At 41.1% G+C, this 25,257-nt stretch overlaps 2 protein-coding genes across 3 annotated transcripts; one reads left to right on the forward strand and one right to left on the reverse strand.

Annotated features, from left to right (window-relative positions):
- The first annotated feature begins 2,959 nt into the window (after nucleotides 1-2,959).
- POMP (proteasome maturation protein) lies at nucleotides 2,960-10,799 on the forward strand. Its single transcript, XM_065848107.2, has 6 exons — nucleotides 2,960-3,063; nucleotides 4,430-4,527; nucleotides 5,413-5,473; nucleotides 6,748-6,849; nucleotides 8,496-8,589; nucleotides 10,236-10,799. Exons 1-6 carry the CDS (start codon nucleotides 3,061-3,063, stop codon nucleotides 10,301-10,303), a joined length of 426 nt encoding a protein of 141 aa, XP_065704179.1. The 5' UTR covers nucleotides 2,960-3,060; the 3' UTR covers nucleotides 10,304-10,799.
- A 1,343-nt stretch (nucleotides 10,800-12,142) lies between these two features.
- SLC46A3 (solute carrier family 46 member 3) lies at nucleotides 12,143-24,664 on the reverse strand. 2 transcript variants are annotated; one of them, XM_065848087.2, is made up of 6 exons: nucleotides 24,556-24,664; nucleotides 23,865-24,077; nucleotides 19,435-20,308; nucleotides 18,933-19,016; nucleotides 17,352-17,508; nucleotides 12,143-14,723 (listed from the first exon to the last, which is right to left on the reverse strand). In XM_065848087.2, the coding sequence occupies exons 2-6, from the start codon at nucleotides 24,054-24,056 to the stop codon at nucleotides 14,636-14,638; spliced, it is 1,395 nt and encodes a 464-aa protein (XP_065704159.1). In that variant the 5' UTR covers nucleotides 24,057-24,077; nucleotides 24,556-24,664; the 3' UTR covers nucleotides 12,143-14,635. The 2 variants fall into 2 exon arrangements, with proteins under 2 accessions (XP_065704159.1, XP_065704167.1); XM_065848095.2 differs by lacking the exon at nucleotides 24,556-24,664 and adding an exon at nucleotides 24,204-24,254.
- Between the last annotated feature and the right edge of the window lie 593 nt (nucleotides 24,665-25,257).

Here is a 25,257-nt window from a genome sequence, read left to right on the forward strand (position 1 = left end):
CTTGAAACCTCAGTGAAGTCCCTCAACTAAACCAAAGAGACCAGATTCGACATTCCAGAAATGCTGAGGTAAAAAACATCCAGAAAATATTCAAAACATTAATACATGTTGACCTTCTCTACATAAAATGATGAAAAATCAATTATTAAAAAATTCATAATTTGCAGTTATCTTTAAAAGCCATATGTGAAATTAATTACCCTAACTTTAAAGAAGTCATAATCTTAGAAGAGAAGTACTTATTTTCACTCTAATTTTGGCATGTCCCCATACTCTGGAGACTACGTCCACATACTCTTTAAAGAGTGTCCCCATACAAGAACGGTCTCTTTAGCAGCCACAATCATTGCATCCCACTTCCCAGACAGTTATCATCGATCTGGAAGTTGTCTTCACACAGACTCTCCAGACCTGCATGTTGGGCCCAGAGTCGTGGTGAACAGAGCCAAATCCAGTTGGTGGCCGGTCACGAGTGGTGTTCCCCAGGGCTCAGTACTGGGGCCAGTTCTGTTTAATCTCTTTATCAATGATCTGGACGAGGTGACCAGCTGCACTCTCAGTAAGTTTGCAGATGACACCAAGCTGGGTGGAAGTATTGATCGATCTGCTGGAGGGTAGGATACAGAGGGATCTGAACCAGATGGAACGTTGAGCTGAGGCCACTGGTAGGAGGTTTAACAAGGCCAGGTGCCAGGTCTTGCACTTGGGTCACAACAACCCCAGGCAGAGCTACAGGCTCAGTGAAGAGTGGCTGGAAAGCTGTCTGGCAGAGAAGGATCTGGGGGTGTTGACTGACAGCTGTCTGAATATGAGCCAGAAGTGTGCCCAGGTGGCCAAAAAGGCCAACAGCATTCTAGTTTGTATCAGGAATGGTGTGGCCAGCAGGAATAGGGAAGCGATTGTGCCACTGCACTTGGCACTGGTGAGGTTGTACCTTGAATCCTGTGTTCAGTTTTAGGTCCCTCGTCATAAGAAGGACATTGAAATACTAGAGAGAGTGCAGAGGAGGGTGACAGAGCTGGTGAGGGGACTGGAGCACAAGTCTTATTTCATTAACATTTCCCAGCAGGCAGCCTTCAGCACGCATTGCCTGCATGTAGGGCTGCTGCCCTGGGGTTCCTATTTGCACTCTGGTGAGCCCGGTGCCGGGGGCAGCCTTGAAATGACCTGCAACAGAGAGGGTAGCCAGACCTACTGCTTCTGAGAAGCCAAAGTGCTCATCGCTCACCATATGCTCTCATTTCTGATCAAAGGTTTGGTCAGACTGATAGTTGCTCATGTAACTCTTATTAACTTGCAGTGGGGTCACAGAGAGGAATCAGTCATCCACCACTGAGATGCTCACTTTAAGATCATTAAAACCAAGGCAGTTGTGAAAGAAAAATTCTTGCTTGAATTTAAAATACTTAGTAATTTGATGAGAAAATATGTGTGTGATTTGTGTTTATGTCTGGAAGTTTTCCCTAGCGTGAAAGCCTTTAAAGGAAAAACAGATCTTTCTTGCAATGTATGTTCTTTCATGTTATGCAGCCTCATCTGTGGACTGCAGTGATGTCAAAAATGTACATGGAGTGATTGCATCCTGTCTGTGTCCTGCAAGAATGACTTTGAAATTAAGATGTTTCATCTCTACAGTCATATCCTGATCAACAAACTCAGTCAATAAATAAATACATTTAGTGACAAACCTAGGTTTTTCTGTAAGCTGCAGTTAAACAGGAACTTGATTTGTTTTTTTGTATTCACATCTATTCTATAATAATGAATCCAGACCCACAATATCCGAGTACCCATTATAAGATCAGAGAAACCTTTGTGGTACCCATTTTCCTAAAAATTATTTTAAAAAACCCAGTCCTCCATTGTTGTTCTTTTGAAGTCTTTGCTTTAAGCCTAAGAACTGAATACAAAGGGCCAGAACTGTGGTTGAGAATGTTAGTTTTTTTTTTTTAAAGTAGTGAATTGATTTTGCCCAAGAAAGGGGAAAATGGAGTATAAACATGTCAATTTTAAGGTACTTTTTTCAAAGCTGAGTGTGCCATTAAATCTTTTTTTTTTTTTCTTTTTGTAAAATGTGATGTCTAATTGTCGCACATGAAATTTGTAGCACCAGGACAGTTTAGGGTAAAATCTTAGAAGATCTCAGAAGAAGAGATACACCAGACACACTTTTGGCTGTGCATTGAAATACGTGGAAAACTTTCTCATGGTTGTTGGAAAGTCTTTCGAAGTTCTTTAACTGCAAGCTAATATTAACCTTGTTACCATACTGTCATTGTTGCTGTTAACACCTGCCTACTAAGACAGCATTTACACACTGTTTTCAAAATTAATTTCCAGAGATTAACTTGCCACAGCCTGTCCCTGTGCATCACTGGCAGGAGGTCAGGGCCCTGAGGGCTGCCTGAGGTCCCTAGCAGAGCAGTGCAACCACCACCTCTGGTTCACACAGCACTGTCCAGGGATGCTCCATGGCTGGCCCAGCACTCGAGGCCGTGTTTACCTCAGGAATCATCACTGCCTTGTTTCACCACCTCAGTGCTGGGCCACTGCAGAGATCACCCAGCCTCTCTGCTTTTGCTTGCCTGTGGCCCACCAACAGGGTGGGTTTGACAGAGAAGAGCACCCCAAACCCAACACCCCACCAGCCAACTCCAGCTACTGCTGGGGGTCAGGGTTCTACCAGAACAGCTGGGTTTTGCCGGCATGTGGGAACAGTGTGGTAAGCCTACGAGCAACGCCGCTTGACGCAGGCAAGGAAAGCGCGGGGCCGGCAAGGAAACCCTGACCCCTCGCACCACCGAACACTAAACAAGCCGCCATCGACCGCCGTCCCCTGAGTGCCAGCGCGGCCCCACCCCTGCATGCGAGGCCCCGCCCCGCATGCGAGGCCCCGCCCCGCATGCGAGGCCCCGCCCCTGCATGCGAGGGCCCGCCCCTCTTGCGCAGCTGCTGGGCGGGCGCGCTGCCGTTCCCTCCTTGCGTCTGACGCGGCGCGCTGGGGTGGAGCGGAAGTGAGAAGGCGGAGGAGGCGGAAGTGGCAGTGTGCGTGAGGCCAAGATGGTGAGTGCGTGCAGGTGGCGGCGTCGAGCGGGCGCTGGGGCACTGGTTTCACCGGGGGGACGGACTGGCGCAGGCGTGTACCTGTCTGCTGCGCCCCGCCCGTTGGGGTCCCCGGGGGTGCTAGCCGTTGGGCGAGGGGCGCTGGGGCCGTGCTGAGTCATGGGGGTCTGGCGCGGCTGTGGCGGGCGCTCGTGCTGCCGGCTTGGGGCGCCTCAACGGGCGTGGGGGCGGCGTCCCTCGTCCGCCCGGCAAGGTTCGCTCTCCGCTGGGCGTCCCCATGGGCGCTAAGAATGCGTGGCTGGGGTTAAAACCCTTGTCCTGGGAGCGGGGAAGGGGACGGGCAGGCCGAGGCCCCGGTGATCCCCAGCTCAGGGGCTTCGTGCGCGGCAGCTCCCGCGGAGGGAGGTTGTGTCGCGGTCGTCTGGTGGCTGGCAGCCGTGTGACCATCTAAGAGGGACTGAGGACTGGCGTGGCTTGAGAGTGTTACTTTTGGGGAGTATTTAATGGCCTTCTCCATATGTTTGACTTTCACTTTGATCTTCCCTATTGTCACATCTCCAAGGTAATGTGTCTCTTTCATGTTGTCGCAGCGATCTCAGTGTTGAGTAGATTAGTTGGTAGATGCTTGTATGTATGTAATAACCAGTATTTCAGGGTTTTCTAATAGCTGTTAGGTTATTGACAGTTAACACATTCATACGAAAGACCTTAACTGCAAGGATGAATTTTCTGTTTGATCCAACAGTGCTGCTGGAGGAAACTCCTGCATTGAACAGCTCATTGCTGTCACCTTCTTGAGATTATTGGTCTCACCTTCCAGAATTTATTATACATTAGCCTGTTGGTGGAGCAATTTGTATGAACAATCCTAAAATCACTTCAGTGAAATCACACAAGTTCGCTTGAAATTAGTGGTCTACATTAAGATGGCTTTACTTAGCAGGTCTGTGGAGGTGTGTTTTTCTGGTCTTCTACTACAAGTTGTTGTTTTTCCTTTGCTCTTTCTGTTAACTGGCATAATAAACAGCTTGAATACATCTTGTCCTCTTTATGGCAGCCTTAAACCATGGATATAATCAATTTGATCCTACTTGATTATGTCTGTACTGAAGTAAATGAAGGAACGCTTCAGACATGTACCTTTCTGTCCTGTCAGCTCTGAAAGAATTCAAATTTAGTGTGGATTTTGTGTTTTGGTGTTGTGTGTGGTGGCTTTTTTTTTTTTTTCTAAGATACTATAAAGTCTTGGGCTCCCCTACAAGCAGTTTAAAAGGAGTCTTTGAGTACTTTGTATCATTTACCTGGCTATTGCCCATACAAAAGGGGTCTGGTTCTGTTAAAGTTATCCTCACTTTTTTTGTTCCAGAATTCCAGAGGTGCTGCTTCTCTGTTGAAGGATAGTATCCTAATTCCTGAACTTTCAGCTTCAGGATCGTTTGAAGGTCATGATCTTCTGCGTAGAGGGTATGCTTTACTTTTTCGTGTTGAAATGAGCCATAGCTAATGTTGAACTTAAGAAATAGGAAGAAAGTATGTGTTGAATCTTGGCTTTTTAAAGAAGATTCTTGGAAGGTGTATCGCAAAAGCTGTAGCCTAAAGGGCATGTATGTAATCAGGTTGTCTTTCAAGTGTGAATTTTCTGTGAAACATCACCTCAGGAAGTAGATAGCATAAATGGACTTTCACCTGTGTGATACTGCTCTTTAGAAAAGAGATGGCAAAGTATTAATAATTATGAAATATATGCTAGTTTTAATATACATGTATATGAGTGTGCAGTAGCACTGAGGAAAATGGTTAGTTTCAGCATTGCTGCAAAAAGTAAAGTTAATATAGTAAAAAGAGTAGGTTTGGGTTTTGCTATTGTACATGAGTGTAAAACTACGTAATTGTCTTGGATAATGAACCTAAAATAGATTCGTGGAGTTTAAAATGTGGGTAATACAACTATGAGTGGTGGGGGGAGATATGTACAATATTCAGTTGCTAAAGCTTGGAGACTTCTAAAATACAATACTTTGTAGCCTGGATGTCATTTAATCTATGATGTTTTCATTTATTACTATTTTTCTTTATTTCTGAAGGGTGTTGGGGGTTATTCCATTTTGTCAAACACGAAGAAAAAAAAATGCCTGAAATTTAAGTTATTTTTTCTTCTAGTAGTGCTGCAGTTAGAGGTCTTATTTCCTACTTCACTATTAAGCTTTTTTTATTTTTATTTTTTATTCAAGCTGTGGTGATTGTGTGTCTCTGTGGACTGATATTTGTATCTGAGATTAGTTTTGGAATGCAACTTTAAAAACTATATCCAACTAATTTGAAGTTCAATTTTTTTACTTGTATTTCTAGCTTTACAAGCGTGAAAAGCGAATTGTTGCCGAGCCACCCACTGGAGCCGTCAGAAAAAAATGTAAGTATAATATTAAATGTAGCCATCTTAATTCTTAACTAATTATGAAGTTTAAATTAACAATGTGGTTACTGGGATTGCTTTGTGCTGTAACAAGTAATGAGCAGAGTCTTGCCGTTAACAGAATAATGATGTTCAACAATAGCAACATTTTATTTGTACAGATAACACTGCTGTCAAATTTGTTTAGTGTTAACCTCACACTTGTAACTCTTCATTTCAAGTACGTAACTGTGCTTCCAAGTCAGGATTTACACAGTAAGATTTAATAATCTCAAAGTTATTAAGCAAGTTACTTATGCATCCTATGCAGTTGAGAGAGGGCACGCCTGTCAGCTCTGGAAGGCTAATCTTCCCGTTTTTGTCTGTGTTTACCATATGTCTTCATTTTCAGACTTTTGGTCTTGGTTGTTATGAAGAAAATGCATGTTGTACCTTTGACTTGTATTTTCTTGTTGGTTTTTGAAATCCCTTTGCATGAATGTGATGATGTTCTCACAGTAGTAGACTTTTGTCATGATGATTGAGTACAGGTTTTAAAATAAGAGTTTATTTTTCTTTACAATAGTGTATTGTGTGAGCATTACAGGCATGGAGTCGCTACTATAAAAGGCAAAATTGAGACTGGATTACTCAAACTGAAGTTTAACATTAAGCTTTTATGTTACTTTTGTGTACTTAAGTATTCATGAGCCAGCACTTTTTCATGAAAAGAACGCTTTATTAAGTACATAAGTGTGTTTTCTTCATCTTACCGATCAGTTTCAGAGCAGCTGGTAAAATTATCAGCTTTCTTTTTCTTTTCAGAATCATATGGAGTATATGTGGTGCTTTGCCTTCCAGCTTCATCAGAAGAGTATTTCAAGTGTTACTGAGTATAGTCTTTCATGGCTAACAATAACATCAATTGTGGCTTTCAAGTTTGTGTTCTTGCTTTAAACCAGACTTAGCTCGCAATTCATGTTGACAGAATTGTGGTGAAGTAGTGCAAAACTACACCACTTGGTGGTGTTATGTGCCCTGATCGTCAAAAATAACGAAATAAAATTGCTACTACTGATGTATAATGAAATCTAGCAAAAAGCAATTTCAGTTTCATAACACAAATATTACTGCATCCCTATCTTTCACATACATTTGAGACACATATGGCAGAATCACCTAATTTTTACATATATGTTTAATAACCATGTTTAAGTAGGGTGTCACAAATCTCTTGTATGTCTGTACTTGAAAGTAGCTTGTTCTTAAAAAAACTATGTTTTTTGTGATAGTTCCAGTTAAATCAAGATAAAACAAACTTTGCGACACTGAGAAATATTCAAGGACTACATGCATCTCTAAAGCTGCAGATGGAATTCAGAGCAGTGAAACAGGTAGGCATTTAACTAGTATCACTTAAACCACTTGAAGAATTTTTTGTCATAGCACATGCTTTCAGAGAGACATTTTTCTTTTTTGGTAACCTTATGTTTCCAAAAGAAATTCTTTCACTGGACTGCTTTTATTAAAACCAGCCAACCAAACATTGCAATGAACCATTTTGAGAGCAGTCAATATGCTAAAGCCTTTCAGCTGCTGTTCTTTTATTGGTTAGTTGGTGAAGCCGTGACTGCTCTAGGTTTTCTGTGGACCAGCTTCTTGTAAGCCTTCAGAGAAAAACAGGAAGAATAGATTATTCATTCCTAAAATTAACTCTTTGTAGAACGTATGACCTTTATGGGAAGGAACCTCTGCATTTGTAGGGAAAAAAGATGTGGGGGTCTGAAGCAGGTAGTGATCAGGGAGTGGATGTAGAGTTAATGTGAAGCCTGATGCTGAGAATTTGCTACGTGCTTATGATTGTTTTGCAGCCTTTCTTGTAAGATCAGGGCAGGTCTATAGGGAGTTAAGTTCAAAGGTTTTAACTTTTAATTGGGGAGCTAAGTCTGCTTCCTTTTCCGTCTTATCTCCCAGGATGGAGAGTAATTGGAGGGAGGCTGACTTTGTCCCTTAGGAACATAGAAAACTCATTGGTCATAGTAAACTTCTTTTGCCTTGTTGAAGGTTGACACGCTATTAAGAGTTGTTTTTCCAAGTGAGCTGCAGCAATTTTATACTCCCAGTGGATCAGGTACTACTGAACTACAGTGAGCTGTGTTAAACTCAGCAAAAAGTATTGGTCCTGAAGATGTGCAAGTCAGACAGTAGGTATGAAAACATCCCTTGATCTTGGCTGTGCTGTCTTAGGAGGAAGAGTCTTTATCTGAACTTACATTAGCACATGGCAGAAAATGAAGCAGGTGAGGATGTCCTGCTAGTGTGTCTCCGTAGGTATTCTTAGGGGATGATAGGTGGGGAGATATGGTGATTAGGTTTTTCACTCCCAGCGTCATGTTTCATGCTAGATAAATAGGTTCTCTTGTGGTTTAATTTCTCCTTTCTAAGATATTTGCTGGAATAGTGTATTTAAACTTCTGTCAGTTTTATCAGTAGTGGTTATGGAAATCTTTGACATGTTTTGCATGTAAAGAGATAGCTACGTGATAATTTTATGGTTGTAAAATATGCCTGTGATATAACTGAAGTATCACTACTAGTAGTGAATTTGTTTGTAAGGACAGATATGTCATTCTTGGCATTCTCAGAATACTTAGGATATCAGTCACCCAATACTGATGTCAGGGTGTAGATGTGTTTGTTGCAGTGAGCCTTCCCAGCTTTATGTGATAACAGAGGAGAAAAACCAACAAACTACTTTTTTTAACTACACTATTTGCTGCAGTAGCAACACTGCAGTGAAAGCTACAAATCTAGTGAAAGGCTGTTCTTTTCGAAACAGAGAAATAAACAGTAGAAGATGGTGGTGTCAGGTAGGTTTTTCTGTCTATGTGTGCCAGTAGTTCTGTTATTTTGTCATTGCTTTTGAAGGGAAGGAACTTTGCCTGTCACTATTCTCAGTCGCTTCAGACTGAGAAGTCCAAATAGAAAACACATCAATTTCAGACCTGCAGAAACTTGAACTCTTGTTGTCTTTTTACAGGTCCAGCGTCTCCCATTTCTTCATAGCTCAAACATAGCACTGGATACTTTGAGGGGAAATGATGAATGCATCGGTTTTGAGGATATCCTTAATGGTAAATACATTTGGTTTGAATGTTATGTAAACATTTAAAGGTAACATTTTGAAATTGTGAAGTTCTTTGCCTCTATAGAATATGAGAAACACACAAAATACAAAGAACAAATTGAATTATTAAAGGCAAAAAAGCACTAGAGAAAGGAGAAATAAATGTAGTTCAGCTGCTAGTTGTGTGGAAATTACTCTGAAATATTGAGTAAGCCAGTATTTGCTTGCAGCCTGGGTTTCTAAAGGACATTATACATTTAGGTTCTTTGCCTGTTTCCCCAGAACCTTTTGAACTACTTGAACAGATTTTGACAGGTGGAGTTACAAAGATAGAAAGTTTAAGTTCTGTAAATAAAAAGGAAGAAAGGCCACAGGAGAGATGCCAAACTAATGAACCAGAGATGTGACCAGGGGAAGGCTCCCTCAAACTAACTCAACAGTTTGTGTTTGTGTGGTAGGCTACTGACTGTTAATATGTGTAGACCAGAATAAAGCTGGAAAAATAGTTAAAAATAAATAAATAAATAAATAATGTATTCCTAGCTGTTAGTTAAGGGCCTTGAATGAGATAGAGGGTGTTTTGAGGTGGGACTAGAAAATGGAAAGAGCCAGAGCAGTGGTAAACTGGAAATAAGGGAGGGCTAAGTGGAATCTAGAGGCATGAGGTAAATCTGGGATTATGTTCTGAGGTGGATTTACAGGGAGCAAGGGAAGGAATCTTAGATTATTGTGGTTCAGGGAGTACAGCAATGTCAAACACAATCTATAGGAACTTGGTTATTTACTGTTGATCATAACAAGCTGGTACATATTTATAGAGTGCTGAGGAGTGAGTAGTTAGCTAAAGTGGTTTTCATAAGGTTCTGTTTATTGGCTGGGGCTGGATTAGGTAATTTTGGTGTCTCTAGAGGAAAGAAAGTCATTAATATGCTTTATTTATGGAAGGAAAACACAATGATACACTCATAAAAAAACCCATGTATTTCTTCCAAAGTACAGTCACAACATTTTTTTTTTGGCCTTGAATTTTGTTTGTTTTTTTTTTCTTTTGTATGGAAAGTTCATAGTGTCAGTATTGGTATCTTGTGTCCTCTGCCCATTCCTTGATAACTGTTGAGAACAGTGGCTAATGTCAGTCATACTTTAACAGAAGAAATCTTAGAGACATTGAAGGGCATATAATTTTTGTGAAACTAGGCAGTTAGGTGGAAAAGAGAAACCACAGGTATGTCCCAACCAGGAGAAAGGCAGGAGTGTGGGCTATTGTAAAGAGAAGTTGCATTAGAAATAGATGTGGGGCTCCTATAGAGAAAAGCTGCAGTCAGACTTGTGTTCACTTACACAGAACTTATTCAGTCTTGAGATTCAGGCTATAGGAGACAGTACTTACATAGAACTGGTTGGTTTTACTTGAAGTGTGTGTGTCCTTACGAAAAACTGTTCCACATAGATGTATTGGTTATCTTATCATTGCTTTGGATAGAGACTTAAAAGTGAAACCTGCATTGTGCAACACTGTCAAAAATCAATTGAGTAACTGTTGCGCTTAGCATTAGAAAGAAAATAATGGGAAAAAAAAGTTCATGTTCAATAGTTATTGTTGGTCTTTGTAACTTTGTAAAAGCCTTGTGTTGTCAACTTTTTTTTTTCCAGATCCTTCACAGAGTGAAGTTATGGGAGAACCACACATGATGATGGAATACAAGCTTGGTTTATTGTAACAAAATGTACTCCACAAAAACATTTTGTGCGTGTCTTTATACACATCTAAATACTAAATTGACACTCACAGTGTTAAACAGTCCTACAGTTATCATTTGCCTTCTGTGATGAAAAGGCACATTAAATGTTTAAAGTCCATAAGTTGTTCTGTGCTTGTTGTCAATTTATATAATGTCCTGTAAGTAGGTAGTTTAAATAATGTCTCTTCCTACACTGCTCAGGACAATAGCTTCTTAACTGTGGAAATGCTATATGTGTATACAAGAATTACAAAAATACCCGTGCATTTAAAAACTGATTACTGTAGGTAAATGCATTTAATGGATGTTCTTGCTTAAGAACTTTTTAAGGGGGAAAGAAGGTATTTTCCATTGAGTAACAGTTTGTTCATGAAAATTTCATACACTTTTTAAAGTCTTGAATAAAAGTTTGCTGTAAATGCTGTTGCGTTCCAAAATACATTTAATCGTAAATCAAGGAATCTCTTATCCACAACACAGTGTTGTTCCTTTTTGGGGGGGGGGGGGCAGTATCTTTAAAGATCTTTAACTTCTGCACTGCCTATGCAATTCTGCTACATACATTTTTCTCCCCCATTGACTGTTTGTGAGTGACCCATTAAGCTTCTGTGTAGAATTGGAAGTGTCACTGTAAGAAGGGGAGTAAAAGGTCTCTGTTTTTTTCATCTGTGTCCCTGAGAGGATATTCTGGTTTCTGAAACCAGAAGCATGTTCCAACTGGAGTTTAAAGAAATATTTAAAAATCCATTTGGGAACATAATCCCAAAGAGCACTCCTAGATGTAGGTGTTTCAGTATTCAGAGTTTGTCTTTTGGGGGCTTTCAGGTCTGCCTTCCTACTTGCCCTGTTCCAGGAACAGGGGTGCAGGAAACAAGGAGCCATCCTATAGTTGTACACGCTTACTGGTACCTTGTAGATCCCTCACTCGTGTAGTTGGCCTTTCCTGGTGTTGCCTGAAGGATGGATGCTATTGTGTCTGAGCAGAACTACATTAATACATAGAATTTAGTTGAGTTTCTCATTAGTGCAGCAAAGAGTGGACACAGATTAGGAGGCTGGATCTGATGTCTAGGTGGTTTTGTTCAAGGATTAGTATGCTTCATAACAATCTTGAGTGAGATCAAGCCATGTTCACAGCAAGGAGGTTGCATTGTTCACTATGTTTTTAAGGATGCTAACTTTAGGGGTTAGCCAGGCTGGAAAGCACACAGTATGGGTAAGAGGCCCATGTAAGAATTTATGCTGTTAATAAAATAAGGGGAGTCAAACAGGACTGAGGCAAAGATCTTTTGAGATAAAAAGGAAGGGTTGCCCTTGCTCAGTGTTGCAGGGGATTGGGTTGTGGATGGGTCTTCATGGCCCAGCCTCTTCTCCCTGTTTTGTAGGAGCCTCATTCTGTGAGACAGGCGCTGCAAGCAGCAGCTGGCGGAGGTGCACTGAGTGGGGTGTGTTGACAAGTGTACAGGGACAGCACTGGCCTTGGGCCCAACCTAGACAAGGGAGGAAGGCACCTGCAGATCTACTGATCTGACAGGTGCAACACAAGCCCCATGGTTTTTGCAGAAAGCAGTGCTGACCCTGCCCTGCAATTCCCTGCCTCCTCCTGGTGCTGATGTTCTGGGCAGCATCCTTTCCTCACCCCAAGTGCAGGACGGAGGCAAAAGCACACCTTCCTGTGCTCCTGTTTGTTTGTTTGTTATGACCACAAAAAAATAGATGATACCATAGTGCTGCTGCTTCTGTTTACATAGACTTTCTTCCACCAGTCATCCCATTGGCTATTTGTCAAAAAACAAAGCAAGAAGTACAAACATGACATAGTTTAAAAACCAAACTTCATTATTAATTGATGTCAAAATATTTTGCACTTATATACAAATAGAACAACTATTAAAAACTTGGAGGATTTTGATTTAATAATCTGAAGTGCATTAGTACCTGGTTTCCTCAGCTTGCACTGTGCTAGGCACTTTAAAAAACACAGTTCATATCCTTCGTCTGTTTTGACTTAAACTTAGAGCCAGTTCTAAATGCTGTGTCTACCAGAAAAACTTTAAAAACAGCAGGTATTTTGTACAGCAAAATGAAACCATAACAAAGCAATTCCTGAAGCACAGGTGTTTGTTCTCATTTGGAGCAACATACCACTACTGTGGAGTGGCCTTGCTTTGTTGGTATTTAAATACCTTCCGAGCGCTAGCAGAGTTGTGCACTGAAGAAGCGAAGGCACACACCCCTTCATTTGCTTTACTTTTTCCAGGCAGTTTTGTGTGAAAACAGTTAATTTCACAAAGCCTTACATAACTGCATAATGAAAAGGCAAGGAACACAATGTAATCTTTATGCTGAAATCCTTTACATCAGTGTTTTCTTAATGTCTCTACAAATACTCATTATGTTTTGGACCCATTGATTATTGTAAAACTCTGCTCGCTTCTCCAACAAGTTGGCAGCAACTTGGGCACCTCAAGGGAGGAGAGTTAAGCAGTTTTATTTACTGGCTGGTGTCTAAACTAGCTAGGAAAAGCTAATGATCTTTAACTGCCAACATCAGCCTTGGTAGTTCAGGACAGAAGCATAAGGATTGTTAACTGTGTAAATATTAATTCCCTCCGTCCTGGATAAACCAAACTTGTCACCACTGATGGGTAGGGAATGGTCTCTTAGGTAGCATACACTCTCCTTTACCTTATTTGAACCCTCTTCCAAACTTCTCAGTGATCACAATACATAGCTTAGAAACAACACTTGGTCAAACAAAAAGGATCTATAATAGTATCACAATGTGGTACTAATTTTTTTGGTGGAGTACCACTGAACAGCTCTGCACAAGTGCTCTGTTCATAGGATGCATATTAATGGCTGTAAGTAGACCACTGTTTATACAGCATATGCTATGTCTGTCATCATTCCTATCCTATGCTGTGTGCATGGGAAGTCAGTTCCCACATCATAGTTGCTTTCCTACAGTTTTTCTTCTGTGAATATCAACTGTTTTACATTATCTTGATTTCTCTGCCTAATCTGTTTTGGGGGAAGAGAGTCACATACAACCTACCTCTGCTTTCAGGGATCAGAACAGTATTAGCTGTCCAGCTCTCTCTCAAAAAACACATGGAAGTGTGTGCATTCCAGAAGCTAATACTCTGGATAATTTCTGCTTAAAGATCTCAAGCAAAAGGGTGAAGAATCAATGCAGAAACTGATTTCTAATTTTGGCAGTGTCACCAGTTTGCGCTGTGGCCCTGAGCAAGTTACTGTTGGTTTCTCTCTCTCTGCAACAAGAATAATATGTGTTATGGAAGGAGGTTCTTAATAGCATTTGTAAAGTACTTTGAAGAGGGGAAATGTTATCCAAGTGCTCAAAAATTATGCTGCATTCATTGCAAGATGATCAGATGCATGATTCAGATTTGGTCAGGGTTATTTAAATTCAAAGATCCACTGAAAAGCAATGCTATTACAGCCTTTCACTAGAAGAAACATTTAAGCTAAGTATAGCCAACTTAACCAGAAAACAAGAAATATCTCTGGGACAAAAAATAGAGGTGTCTGTATGCAGTCCCTAATATATGGAAAATGATAAAAATAAATGTGCAATATGTCCCCTAAAAATGTAGGCATAGGCCTAACTTCACACTCTGCAAGGTGGAAATTTTCTATGTATGATGGTTCTGTGTGAAAATCCATTTTAAGAACTAAGTCACAGGCAAGGTCCAACACATCATATATTAAACTTGCACAAACACTCTCTTCTAACTGCAAAGCAGTGAATCTGCTTACAGAAGGTCCAAGTACTGCCTCCAGTTTGACTGCCTGCTGAAAAATTACCTTTTCATTTAGTAATTTTAGACGTATTTGGGGGCTTCAGCATTAAAACAGGCCTTGTAAGATGTACAAAGTGGACCACATCCTCAGCTGGCATGAGATCCACTGGCTTCAGCAGAATTGCCAGCACCCTCTTTGCTGATAAGCTTATCTCTGTCACCCCCCTTAGAATGATACAAGATGTATCACAATCCACAGGAGACATTCTCAAACTTGAGAAAGGTTAAGTGGAAAGAGAGCATCATCCTACCTTTTTTTTTTTTTTTTTTCATGTTGAAAGCAGCACTAAAATCTCCACTGCCAGTCGATTTGCATAGTTAAGTGTAAGAGCTAGCTTAATTCAAGTGCTAAAAAAAGACTGGATAAAGAGTGCTACCAATTTTGTGCTTATTGCTGTTGTGTCATCACTGTGGTCTCTGTATGACATAATGGTCTCTGCCACTGCACGTCAGGTTAGAAAACGCAGGTAGGCGAATTCTTTGTTCAACTATCAACACTCTCTATGCTGGATACTTCTTCAGGTACAAGCAGAGCCAAGTCTTCCTCATTCCAGCTTGTGCACAGAAGCCAGCTGTAAGACACAGATAAGACAGGTTTGTTTAGCTGATAGTTAAGTATAGCATGTTGACTCAGAACCAGCACACACAGATAGCTCTGTTACAGCCATCATCTGCGGCACTAAGCTGCTGACCTATCTTAGAAAACAAAAGCAATGATGGTACTTGTCCTTATTACACAAATTAGACAAATTACTGCTGTCTTTACTAAGTATTAGACTCCCGTGTCTGATTTATTACACACTAGAACAATTACCCTTTCTGCTCTCAAATAGAAACATGGCATAACACTCTCAAAATAAAGGTTTTAGAGAAAGGTTATTGAAAGGGTGAGATCACAGTATCACAGTATGTTTGGGATTGGAAGGGACCTCAAAAGATCATCTAGTCCAATCCCCCTGCTGGAGCAGGAACGCCTAGGTGAGGTCGCACAGGAATGTGTCCAGGCGGGCTTTGAATGTCTCCAGGGAAGGAGACTCCACAACCTCCCTGGGTAGCCTGTTCCAGTGCTCTGTTACCCTCACTGAGAAGAAGTTCTTTCTCAAATTGAAGTGGAACCTCTTGTGTTCCAGCTTGATCCCATTGCCCCTTGTTCTATCATTGTTTGCCACTGAGAAGAGCCTGACTCCATCCTCATGGCACTCACCCTTTATATATTTATAAACATTAATAAGGTCACCCCTCAGTCTCCTCTTCTCCAAACTAAAGAGCCCCAGCTCCCTCAGCCTTTCTTCATAAGGGAGATGCTCCACTCCCTTAATCATCTTTGTTGCCCTATGCTGGACCCTCTCCAGCAGTTCCCTGTCCTTCTTGAACTGAGGGGCCCAGAACTGGACACAATATTCCAGATGGGGTCTCACCAGGGCGGAGTAGAGGGGAAGGAGGACCTCTCTCGATCTACTGACCACCCCCCTTGTAATACACCCAAGGATGCCATTGGCCTTCCTGGCCACAAGGGCACAGTGCTGGCTCATGGTCATCCTGTTGTCCACCAGGACCCCCAGGTCCCTTTCCCCTACACTGCTCTGAGACGCTAATGACAGAAGGGAAAGAAAAAATCCAAGAAATTCCAAAAATCTATGATGATGATGGGCCACCAGTCCTGATTGCAGGACGGATGGTAAACATCTGTTACCTTTTGTACAGAAGAGAGTCCTTTCTTAACAGAAACTTTCTCTACCACACAGCAGCGAACTAAACTAAAACTAATGTTTAATAAAACAAGTATTTACTGGGCCTTTGCTAATATAACTGAATTCCTCACTTTTTTATTACTTTACTGAAAAGTATAATCTACATATACAAGACCGCTTTGCTTCAATTCCCTCAGGTTTGAGACTCCTCACTACCTTAGTCTTAAGTTACCATTACTGCAGCTTCTTTGAATAGACCATGTAAAACACTGTAGTCAGGCAGGCACAGACTTGAAAATTATGTAAAATGTTTCAAATCTATAGCATTATCACTGCCTATTTAAAACCTAAAGTGCAGCTAATGTAGAGATAAAAGGTGACTGACGTAAAGTCTAAGCATTAGGAAAAAAGAAGTCTTCAGCAAGAGCACCACTTTCTTAAGAAAATCAGCTATTTTCCCCTGAATACAAATCTATCTAATGAAAAGTGAACCTTCTGTCATTTAGATCTATGTTCCAGTATCCTAAAAGGCCATAATTTATACTGGAAATAATGTAAAGTGAACTTAGCTTTTGTGAATACTCATGAATAATGATCTTTCACAGTTGGTTTTACTAGATGGTCATTAGATATGATTAGATGCAAATGCTATAGAGGCATAATTTTAAAACATGTCTAGAGGTTTATTTATATGGGGCTTAAACTTAGTGTAGCTCTTCTACAGATTTTGATGGCACTGGGTCACAAGGTACCCATGATCAATGATTGGGACAGATAACTTTCCATTACATTCACTGGGTGACTGGTCATGTTTGTGATCTTCATGGGCATCTAGAAGAGCTCAGACTGCAAAACCAAGCTCAAGCCTTTCAAGTGACATGTTACATTTGTTCTTTGTCAAAGGCTTTCCTCAGGGACAGTGTAACAATCTCAAACCCAGGAACTGCTCATGCAGTCAAGGGTACCGTGTATCTCACTAGTAATACATTCAGGGTAGATTTCAGTTTGGGGGTGACAAGTTCACAGCACAGAGCTGAAGGGAGGTAGCTGGATCAGTGCCAGACATGGCTGATGATGGAAAATCTCCAGTAAGGTGTAAGGGAGTACGTCTTGAAGAGAGAAAAACCAGGAAACTACAGCTACCAGCAGCTGCAGAGCCACCCCTCTCAGAGACTGGTCACAAGCCCCACTGAGAGACCACAGCCCCCCATAGCCTGGGCTCCCCCTCTCCTATCTGATCCCCCAGGAAGACACTGCCATGTCCCCTTGTTTCAGCTCTGCCCCACTCCTAGCAGCTCCCTGTACCTTCTACAGCCCTGCTAGATACGAGCAGCTCCTGAACTGGTGGAAGCTAAGGGGAAGGCTACACACAAAATACAACCAGTGCACCAGAGAAGACTGAAGTTTGAGAACTACTACACTAAACCATTCTGTTGAACTCATGTCAAAACAGGAACTACTAGTAAAAGCAGCCAGAAGCACCATCCTGGCCTCCTGATCTGTACTTACCACAGGACAGACAGTGGAATTAGACAAAAGCCTGCTGATAAGAGGAAGCTAAAGCCCGAAAACCAGGCAACAGTAGCTGCATAGAGAATGTTGAAAACTGCAAGTGAAATAGTGCCGGTCACAACTTCTAAGCAGGCAATACAAGCAAAGACAGCACCTGCCAAAAACAAATGGACGGATTACAAACAAAACAAAACAAGACAAAACCAAACTATCTCAAAGTACTAAAGTTTTTTAAACTTGCTTTGAAAGATCTATCTATCTACAATATTTTAGCAAATATGCAAATAGCAAAGATGTGATACTCAGGTGTTTGTTATGAAAGTGTCTGCAGTGCAGGCTCCTGCAAAAGAATAGTTTTTTAAACAGAAAAACCCCCCACATTTTGCTCATGGAAACTATTTTTCTGCGCTACTATTCTATCACCATACCTACTTTGTTGAATCTGTTTATCACATGAAGTTCAAACTGTGCATCCTTACTAACTGTGTTCTGCACATCTCTGTCCTTTACCCCTTCCAGTTCTCCTCTTGATTCTCACTCTACCGTTTCATTTTTCTTCCTCTATAATCTTCACCCTTATTCGTGGAAAAGGCTTCAACCAAAAGACTGCTTGTTCAGCACATAACCATCATCTTGTCATTTTTTAAAAGAAAGAGGCAACTTTTTTTTTTTTGCACCAAACTACCCATAGGGGTGGCCGTCTATCCCGTCAGTGTCAGAGCACGTTTTCCCAAGCCATGCTCATATCCATGGGACTAGAAACAAAATCACAATAGATAAGCAGAAAAAGGATGACAAGAGGCTATTTGATTCCTGCATCAAACTACTTGAGTAGCCAAAGCCCTGAAGAATGCCAAGAAATTACAAAAACGGAGATGTATGTTAGTACGGTTCAGTACAAAGAGATCTTTGCTTTAGTGTATAAAGATATGTCTTTTAAAAAATAAAACCAAACAACTCAGGTGAATGCTTCTAGAAAGTATATACTCTGATTACAGCAAAATGTGGGATAATAGAGCCATATTTTGAGCTCTGACTTTTTTTTCTGTGTTCCATATGGAAAGCACTCTGGGAAGTAACATGTGACATCTTTCGGGACACATTTAAGTAGCCACAGACACCCATGAAGCTGAAGATCCAAGTCTTTAATTGTTTTCCAGTGCTCTGAAGGCTGATCACCTACTGCTTACTTTTGAAATTAACAAGTGTGACATTGACTAAATAACAGATTTATATCTTGCTCTGCATGTCAAAATCTTGTGAATGTAGAAGAGCTTGTGAAATCACATCTGTGTAAATCTTGAGCGTTCCTCTGCTTCAAGCTCACCATGGTCTTTATTTTTAAAGCAGTATCTCCTTTGAAGGTTAACACTTGCGATAGTTTTTAAACACAATGTTGTTTATATTTACTTCAAAATCAAAAGCCATTAATATCATGACATACGGTCATATCATATGGAACTTCAAAGAAAAGCAGTCTTAAAATACCAATATGTATCTGTTTGTTTAACAGTAATCTTGGTGTATCTGTTCTGAAATACCATATTACTATATTGTTCAAACATAATTTCTACTCACCCTGTTCACCAGGGAGAACCACTTTTGACAGCATGGATCGGAGAACAGGAATAGGCATCAAGCAGAACATAGATGGCACTCTTACTGTAAAGCAATGAATCAGTCACGAGTCACAGAAGTAATAAAATATCAGGATTTTACAAATACATTGCAAATGAATTAGTCACATACTTTTGAATGCTCAGTTCCCCAAACAGCAAAAGGCAATAGAAAAATAAAACTGGAAATGCACTGAGACACAATTATCCAAGCACAGAGAAATTAGTAAATCCAATGTGTGTTGCACTAAAACCAGACCATAAGAAAGTAATTCCATTGACTCTCTGCACACTTCATCTTTTCGTTAAATCCTAAATTAGTCTGACCCAACTTTGTCTATTCTGCTTCTCTATGACTCTTTCAAGATGGTACATCCAATATTTCCCAACTGCACTCACTACAGATAACATAGCAGTATTTTCATTTATATTGCTGACCATGGAACACCTTATTCTGAACTCACCTAAAAACATGAGCAGGGTAGTTTTGGCAAAGGCAGCCATGACCATTCCTCCAATGTAAGAAAATATCCCAATAAAGACAATATAAATGTCTTTGAGACATTTAGAAAATAAGTAAACTCCCAAAAAACTGGTCAGAGAGACAGAAGTGAACGCAGCTGCTCCATATCCAATGTATAGTTCATTCCAGCAGAGCGGCTCATCCAGTTCATACAGTATAAAAAGTGAACTCCCACCAAACGCAGTGAACAAATAAGTCATAAATGTAAAAAGTAACACAATGATTAAAATTCTCTTTTTATAAGGTGCAGTTTTAAAAAGCATGTACACTCCAGAAAATGTCTCTCTCAAAACTTCTTTATAAGATGCTGGTGCCTGGTGCTGGAGTTCAGATACGCTTACTGTATCTTCCAGAAGAAATATAATATAGATAATACTAATGGCATGAAGGAGACATACTGTCACAAATGTCCACATAAAGCCTATTCCTCTCAGAAAGTAGCCAGATGACAGTCCTGCCAATCCAGATACAAGTCCAAAAATCAAATCCACCACTGCTATTCGCATTGTCTTCTGCTTCTCATCATGACACACATCTGCTACAAAAGCAAAGCCTCCTCCAACGAAAGTTGCTATACTCCCAAACAGTCCAGTAATAAACGCAACAGCAAATAGGACAGAGAGTGACAAGGAAAAATACGATATTGCTGTGAGGCAAATATTAGCAATCAAAGCTCCCACTGATGGTAAAACCAAAGACCTTTTGCGTCCCTGGCGATCCCCATTAGCTACAGTTACAAAGGCAACTATAAGGCTGGGAACTGCTCCAGTTAAGTCCAACTGCATAGTAAAAACAGAGGCTTTTTCTTGAACTTCCTGCAAAAAGAAAATAAAAATAATCATAAATACTATAATAAATTGTAAAAAAAAATTAAAAGATATAATATATAATATTAAGCTTACATAATTATTTGCATGCAACACGATGTATAGCACAATATCTGTTTATATATTATAAGCTATATTATCATAAAAAATAATATAGACAATATAATCTCCTAAGAGTATATAACTTTATATTATGTTCTAATAAAATACAGTACGTGACTATAAGAATGCATTAATTAAAATAATTGCTAATAAAAAGGAATTGCATATTCAAAGACTCCTGCTTTTGTAATTTGAACTTTGATATTCCTCAAAGATCCCTTGTTACATTTTAAGCCAAAACTTATTTCTTAAGATACAGTCTTACTAGTACTCTTCACAGAGGAGTTTCAATAGAAACAAGAAAACAATACTCTTGAATGTGCATTTACAAGAGCTGGTGCTTATACTGTAAGTACATCCTTCAGTACAGGGTTTTTTCATCTGTCAGAAATCCATAGTAAAACAACCTTTGATTGAGGAACACACCCCACGCTCCCTAATCACAGGAGTTTTGTGAGGTTTTTTGGGGTTTTTTGTTTTGTTTTGTTTTGTTTTGTTTTGTTTTGTTTTCCCTAAATAATCCTACTGAAAGGGTTACAAAGAAACAATTCACTGACTAGCACATTGTGCAAGTAAACAGATCAGGATTTTGCTCTGACACCCCAGTGTACAATGTTAATAATGACAACAATAAGCACAAATGTGAAACACAGCATTAAAAATCATACTGACTCACAGATACGTGAATTAACTAATTTTTAAAACACTGGAAAGTTCTGAGTTCAGAAACTGTCCAGATCAGTGATCTCTCTACAGACATGATACAGCAGGTATTCACATAAGAAACAGTAGCTAACACTGTGACAATAAACTGTCAATACCTATTATGGGAAAAATTTCTGAGTTCTTTTTAACAGAACTACATAAATCAAATGTAGCTGAAAAATGACCAGTTAACAGAACACGAATGGCTGTAGAAAAAAGAAATAAAGTCAATTAAAAAAAAAAAATACTATCTTGTTATGAAGCCAGCTGCTAAATGATGTTCAGCAAGCTAATTCAGATCTTGCTTTTAATGCATGGATGCAGGCGAGACAGACAGCAGCCCCAGAAGCCCTTTCAAAGACAACCACCTGGTCGGAGAGAAGAACCACAGGGGGAAAGGAGTAAATTCATTCACACAAACCCTTTACAAGATAAACTTTCAGATGCAGAGAGTGAAGTCACTCTGAAAGTTTGCTTCACGTTTTCCAAGGTATCGCACTGACTTGGGCGGGGGTTGCACTCTTCGATCAGTAGCAGGTACAGCTGCATAAGTCTTCCCAAGCCATTCTCAGCCTGTATTCAAACCATCGATATTCCACATTTCAGGTGTTTCCTCTGTAGCTAACATAATACCCATTGAGTGGCATCCAAAAGATTTAAAAAACCCTAGAATTTGCAGGAATGTACTTCGGGCAATTTTAAAAACTGCCGAATACTTCATAAATTCATATTCATATTTACAGGCAAAGACCATGATTTTCTAGTTCAATCTGTTCATTTGTTACAAGATACCAGGTTTTATTGCAAAAGGACAATTTAGTTGATCCTGAGGCCCTCAAGATACCCAGAACTCCAGAATCTTTTACTCTCTTCCCTTATGGTGTCTGACTACCTTAGGATTCATGGCGTCCTCTCCACTGACCAGCACTGAAGTCACCCTGGGAGGGTAAAAGCAGGAAAACAAACAAACCAAGACGGAAACGATACTCTGGTCTCTAACTCCTCCCCTGCTGACAAAGAGAACTCTATGTAGCTCCAGAGGCATTGCTTCTTCACTAGGATCATCAAGTTCAAAGACGTGATTGTCAAAGAAATGATAATCCATTAGAAATAAAACTAAATGTTATTACGTCGCCTTAACTCACATTAACCATACAATACAAATGTTATTGCCAAACTATAATGAAGCGTAAAACTGAAGGAATAAAACAACAAAGACTTGGGGTTCATTGTTTTGGAAGAAGCTGTGTATCATAAAGGACGTGGCTACACATCCAGATACCACAAACGACCATAACCTTGCTGCTATAAATGACTTGTTGTCTACTGACAAGAAGACTAAAAGCCAGAAGTACACAAAAACTCCATTTATAGTTTAAGGCACTCAACTGCCTGCTTTATGATTTTATAAAGTCAATGGAAAGGAAAACAGAAAAGGATAAGTCAAACCCTCAGTTGCTTTCATATCATGTAAGTATATTGAATAATTAATGGAACTACAAAAATTGGAAAAGTCTAGTTTTTTAATCTGCAAATTCACTCTGAAAAAAATACTTATGGTGGACAGAAATAATTCTTAGCAACCACAGATTTCAAAATTAAAAGAACAAAAACAAAGAAGCAAATCACATAAGGATTAAATGAAGAGAGAAGTGTAGCACCTGAGGCTGAACAGTGTACAGGATATCATAAACTGACAGGCTCATAAAATCAAAAAATATTACTAATTAGCAAAGGAAGATGCCTGGGTTAGATAATAAATAAGTTGGATGATAAATAACGTTTAATGATTAATAAAAAAGAAGATTATCCAAGCCAGTGATTGGATTGCTTCAGCTTGTATTCAAACAATCTTTGAACTTTCTGTTGAATCACCACCCATTTCAAATCGAAACCATAGCCTATAACTGTGAAACTGCAACATATATAACATGTAGGGGGGACAACAGGAGGAGAGGGGAAAGGAAAATGTATGATGATCTCTTCTGCTGACATCTCAGCTAGCTCTGCTTAAGTGTAGCATTAAAACTGCACTGAAGTGCAAGGGAAGAGATTCCAGTGAACAACTAGCTATCCAGCATGCTGAACTATGAAAAAGTGCTAAAAAAGTAACTGACCATAGGATGCTGTCATCTTGACGTCTTTGTATTTCAACAAGGCAAACAAGCACTGCTATGAATGGTAAATCATCATTTAGGTTTGATTGTGCAAAGGTCAGTTAAACATTTTTTCACATTTTAAAAATACAAATTTTTAATTTTAAATCCCCCCATTCTTCACACTTTTAATTCCTCTGAAATAAATGTATTCCAAGGTAGATCTTATTCTTGAAAATTACAGAACATTTGCTGGAGTTTGCTTAGTTACAGAGAGCATTGGAAGTCGTGGAGAAAACTGATGGCTCATAAACACATGACCAGCTCCAGCTGGAAGGAGGAGCCTTCAGTGGTACCCGTTGCCATGTCAGGCCAACACCAATTTGGGCACGATCCTCTGAGACTTTAAACTCCCATTAAAATACTAATTTACCTCAGCATCTTCCTGGAGACAAATCTTTGTCTTTAAAGCACTACAACTACCTACGGTGCCACACAAGAGCAACGTAAAGTGACAGCAGTTTGCAAAACTACTGGTTTTCTATATATAAAAGGCTAAGGTTATATAAAAGGAGGTTATGCTGAGACAGCAGCTAATGGCTGCAAGTTTATTTACAATAGTATTTTTTCTTCCCTCTTACCTTCTGCTTGATATAAGTCGGGTTACTTTTATTCTGCTCACAGTAACTGACATTGCTATTGCTTATGAAAGTGGAGTTGTACTCTTCCTCCCACAGCCGCCGGTAGATGAACTGCTGCACCAGCGGGCCTGTCAAGTAGAACGCAAACGCGTAGATGAAAATGACGGGCTCCACGCACAGAACCTTCCTCATGTCTGGCTTCGGTGTTTAATCCTGTGCACCACAGAACAGAACAGAACACAATTATTCACGGCGTGAAAGGAGTACATCCGACAGGCGGCCCGGCTGCTGACAGCCCCCACCTGCCCGGTAAACGCACCAGCGAGCCCCCCAGCGCACCTTCCCGCCGGCACCGGCAGCGCCCCCACCCGCTCCCCTCCGGCCTCCCCGAGGTCACGCAGTGCCGGCAGTGCGCGGACGACAGCTCGTCACGCAGCGGAGGAGTGTCTCCCGCGCCCCGGCGCCGCCCCCCGGCCGCGGAGAGGACGGAGCCGACCGTGGGCGTCGTCGCCCCGGTGTCAGCGGCGACTGCTCGGTGTCCCTCGGCCCCGCGCTGCGGGCCGAGGCTGGGCGGGCGGGCCGGCCGCCGGGCCGCCACAGGAATCCACGGCGTGACGGGTCTCCCGTTGTGGAGGGCTCAGCGGGACGAGGGGACGTTCGCCACTCCCCACCCGTCCCCGGCTGTTTGTACCATGCCAGGGGTCGCGCGAGGTTGCAGCTGGAAACACCGACACATCAGCAGTTCGGTGGTTTCAGCTCCGGGCAGCGGCTGTCGCTCAGTGTTTACAGAGAGGTTGTTTTGGCCAATTACGCAACGGGGGTGTTTCCTCTCAGCGCTGCCTCCGGCCTCGGTTCGCACCCACGCACGGTAATCCGGTGCCCGGCGCGGCTGACGAGGTCATTTCTGCTCCCTGCTGCCGCGTCTTCTGCTCTCAGCTGAGATTATTAAGAGGTTTTATTACAGCTGCTTCTCTTCCACGTGCTCTGTTGGCTTGTTCAGTGGGTAGAAGCAAGGTTTGTTGGCCACCAGCCGGTCTCCAGTTAATACATCTCATGCTGAGTCTGACATAGCTGCTACTTGGTGTTGGAGCAAAGGTGTGCTGGCCTATGTCTCTGTTGGCACAGCTGATGTGGCACGTACTTTGGCTCTACAAGAGAGGTCATGCTGGTGCAGCTCTGCAGTTGTGATGTTTAGATATGACCTCTGCCCACCTTGATGCACACAATGGAGGGAGCACGCCCTGGCATTGGAGTTGTCGAACTGCAGAATGTGTTTTCTTGTACAAACTGCAGAAGCCTTGACTGCTCACTGATGATGGCTGCTCGTTGGGTTATGGGTACTGGTTTCTCTCTGCTTTGAGGTGGGGTGCTCTGGGATGGGCACCACAGTACC

This window comes from Patagioenas fasciata, chromosome 1 (assembly GCF_037038585.1).
Source record: "Patagioenas fasciata isolate bPatFas1 chromosome 1, bPatFas1.hap1, whole genome shotgun sequence".
Classification (NCBI taxonomy): Eukaryota; Metazoa; Chordata; class Aves; order Columbiformes; family Columbidae; genus Patagioenas; species Patagioenas fasciata.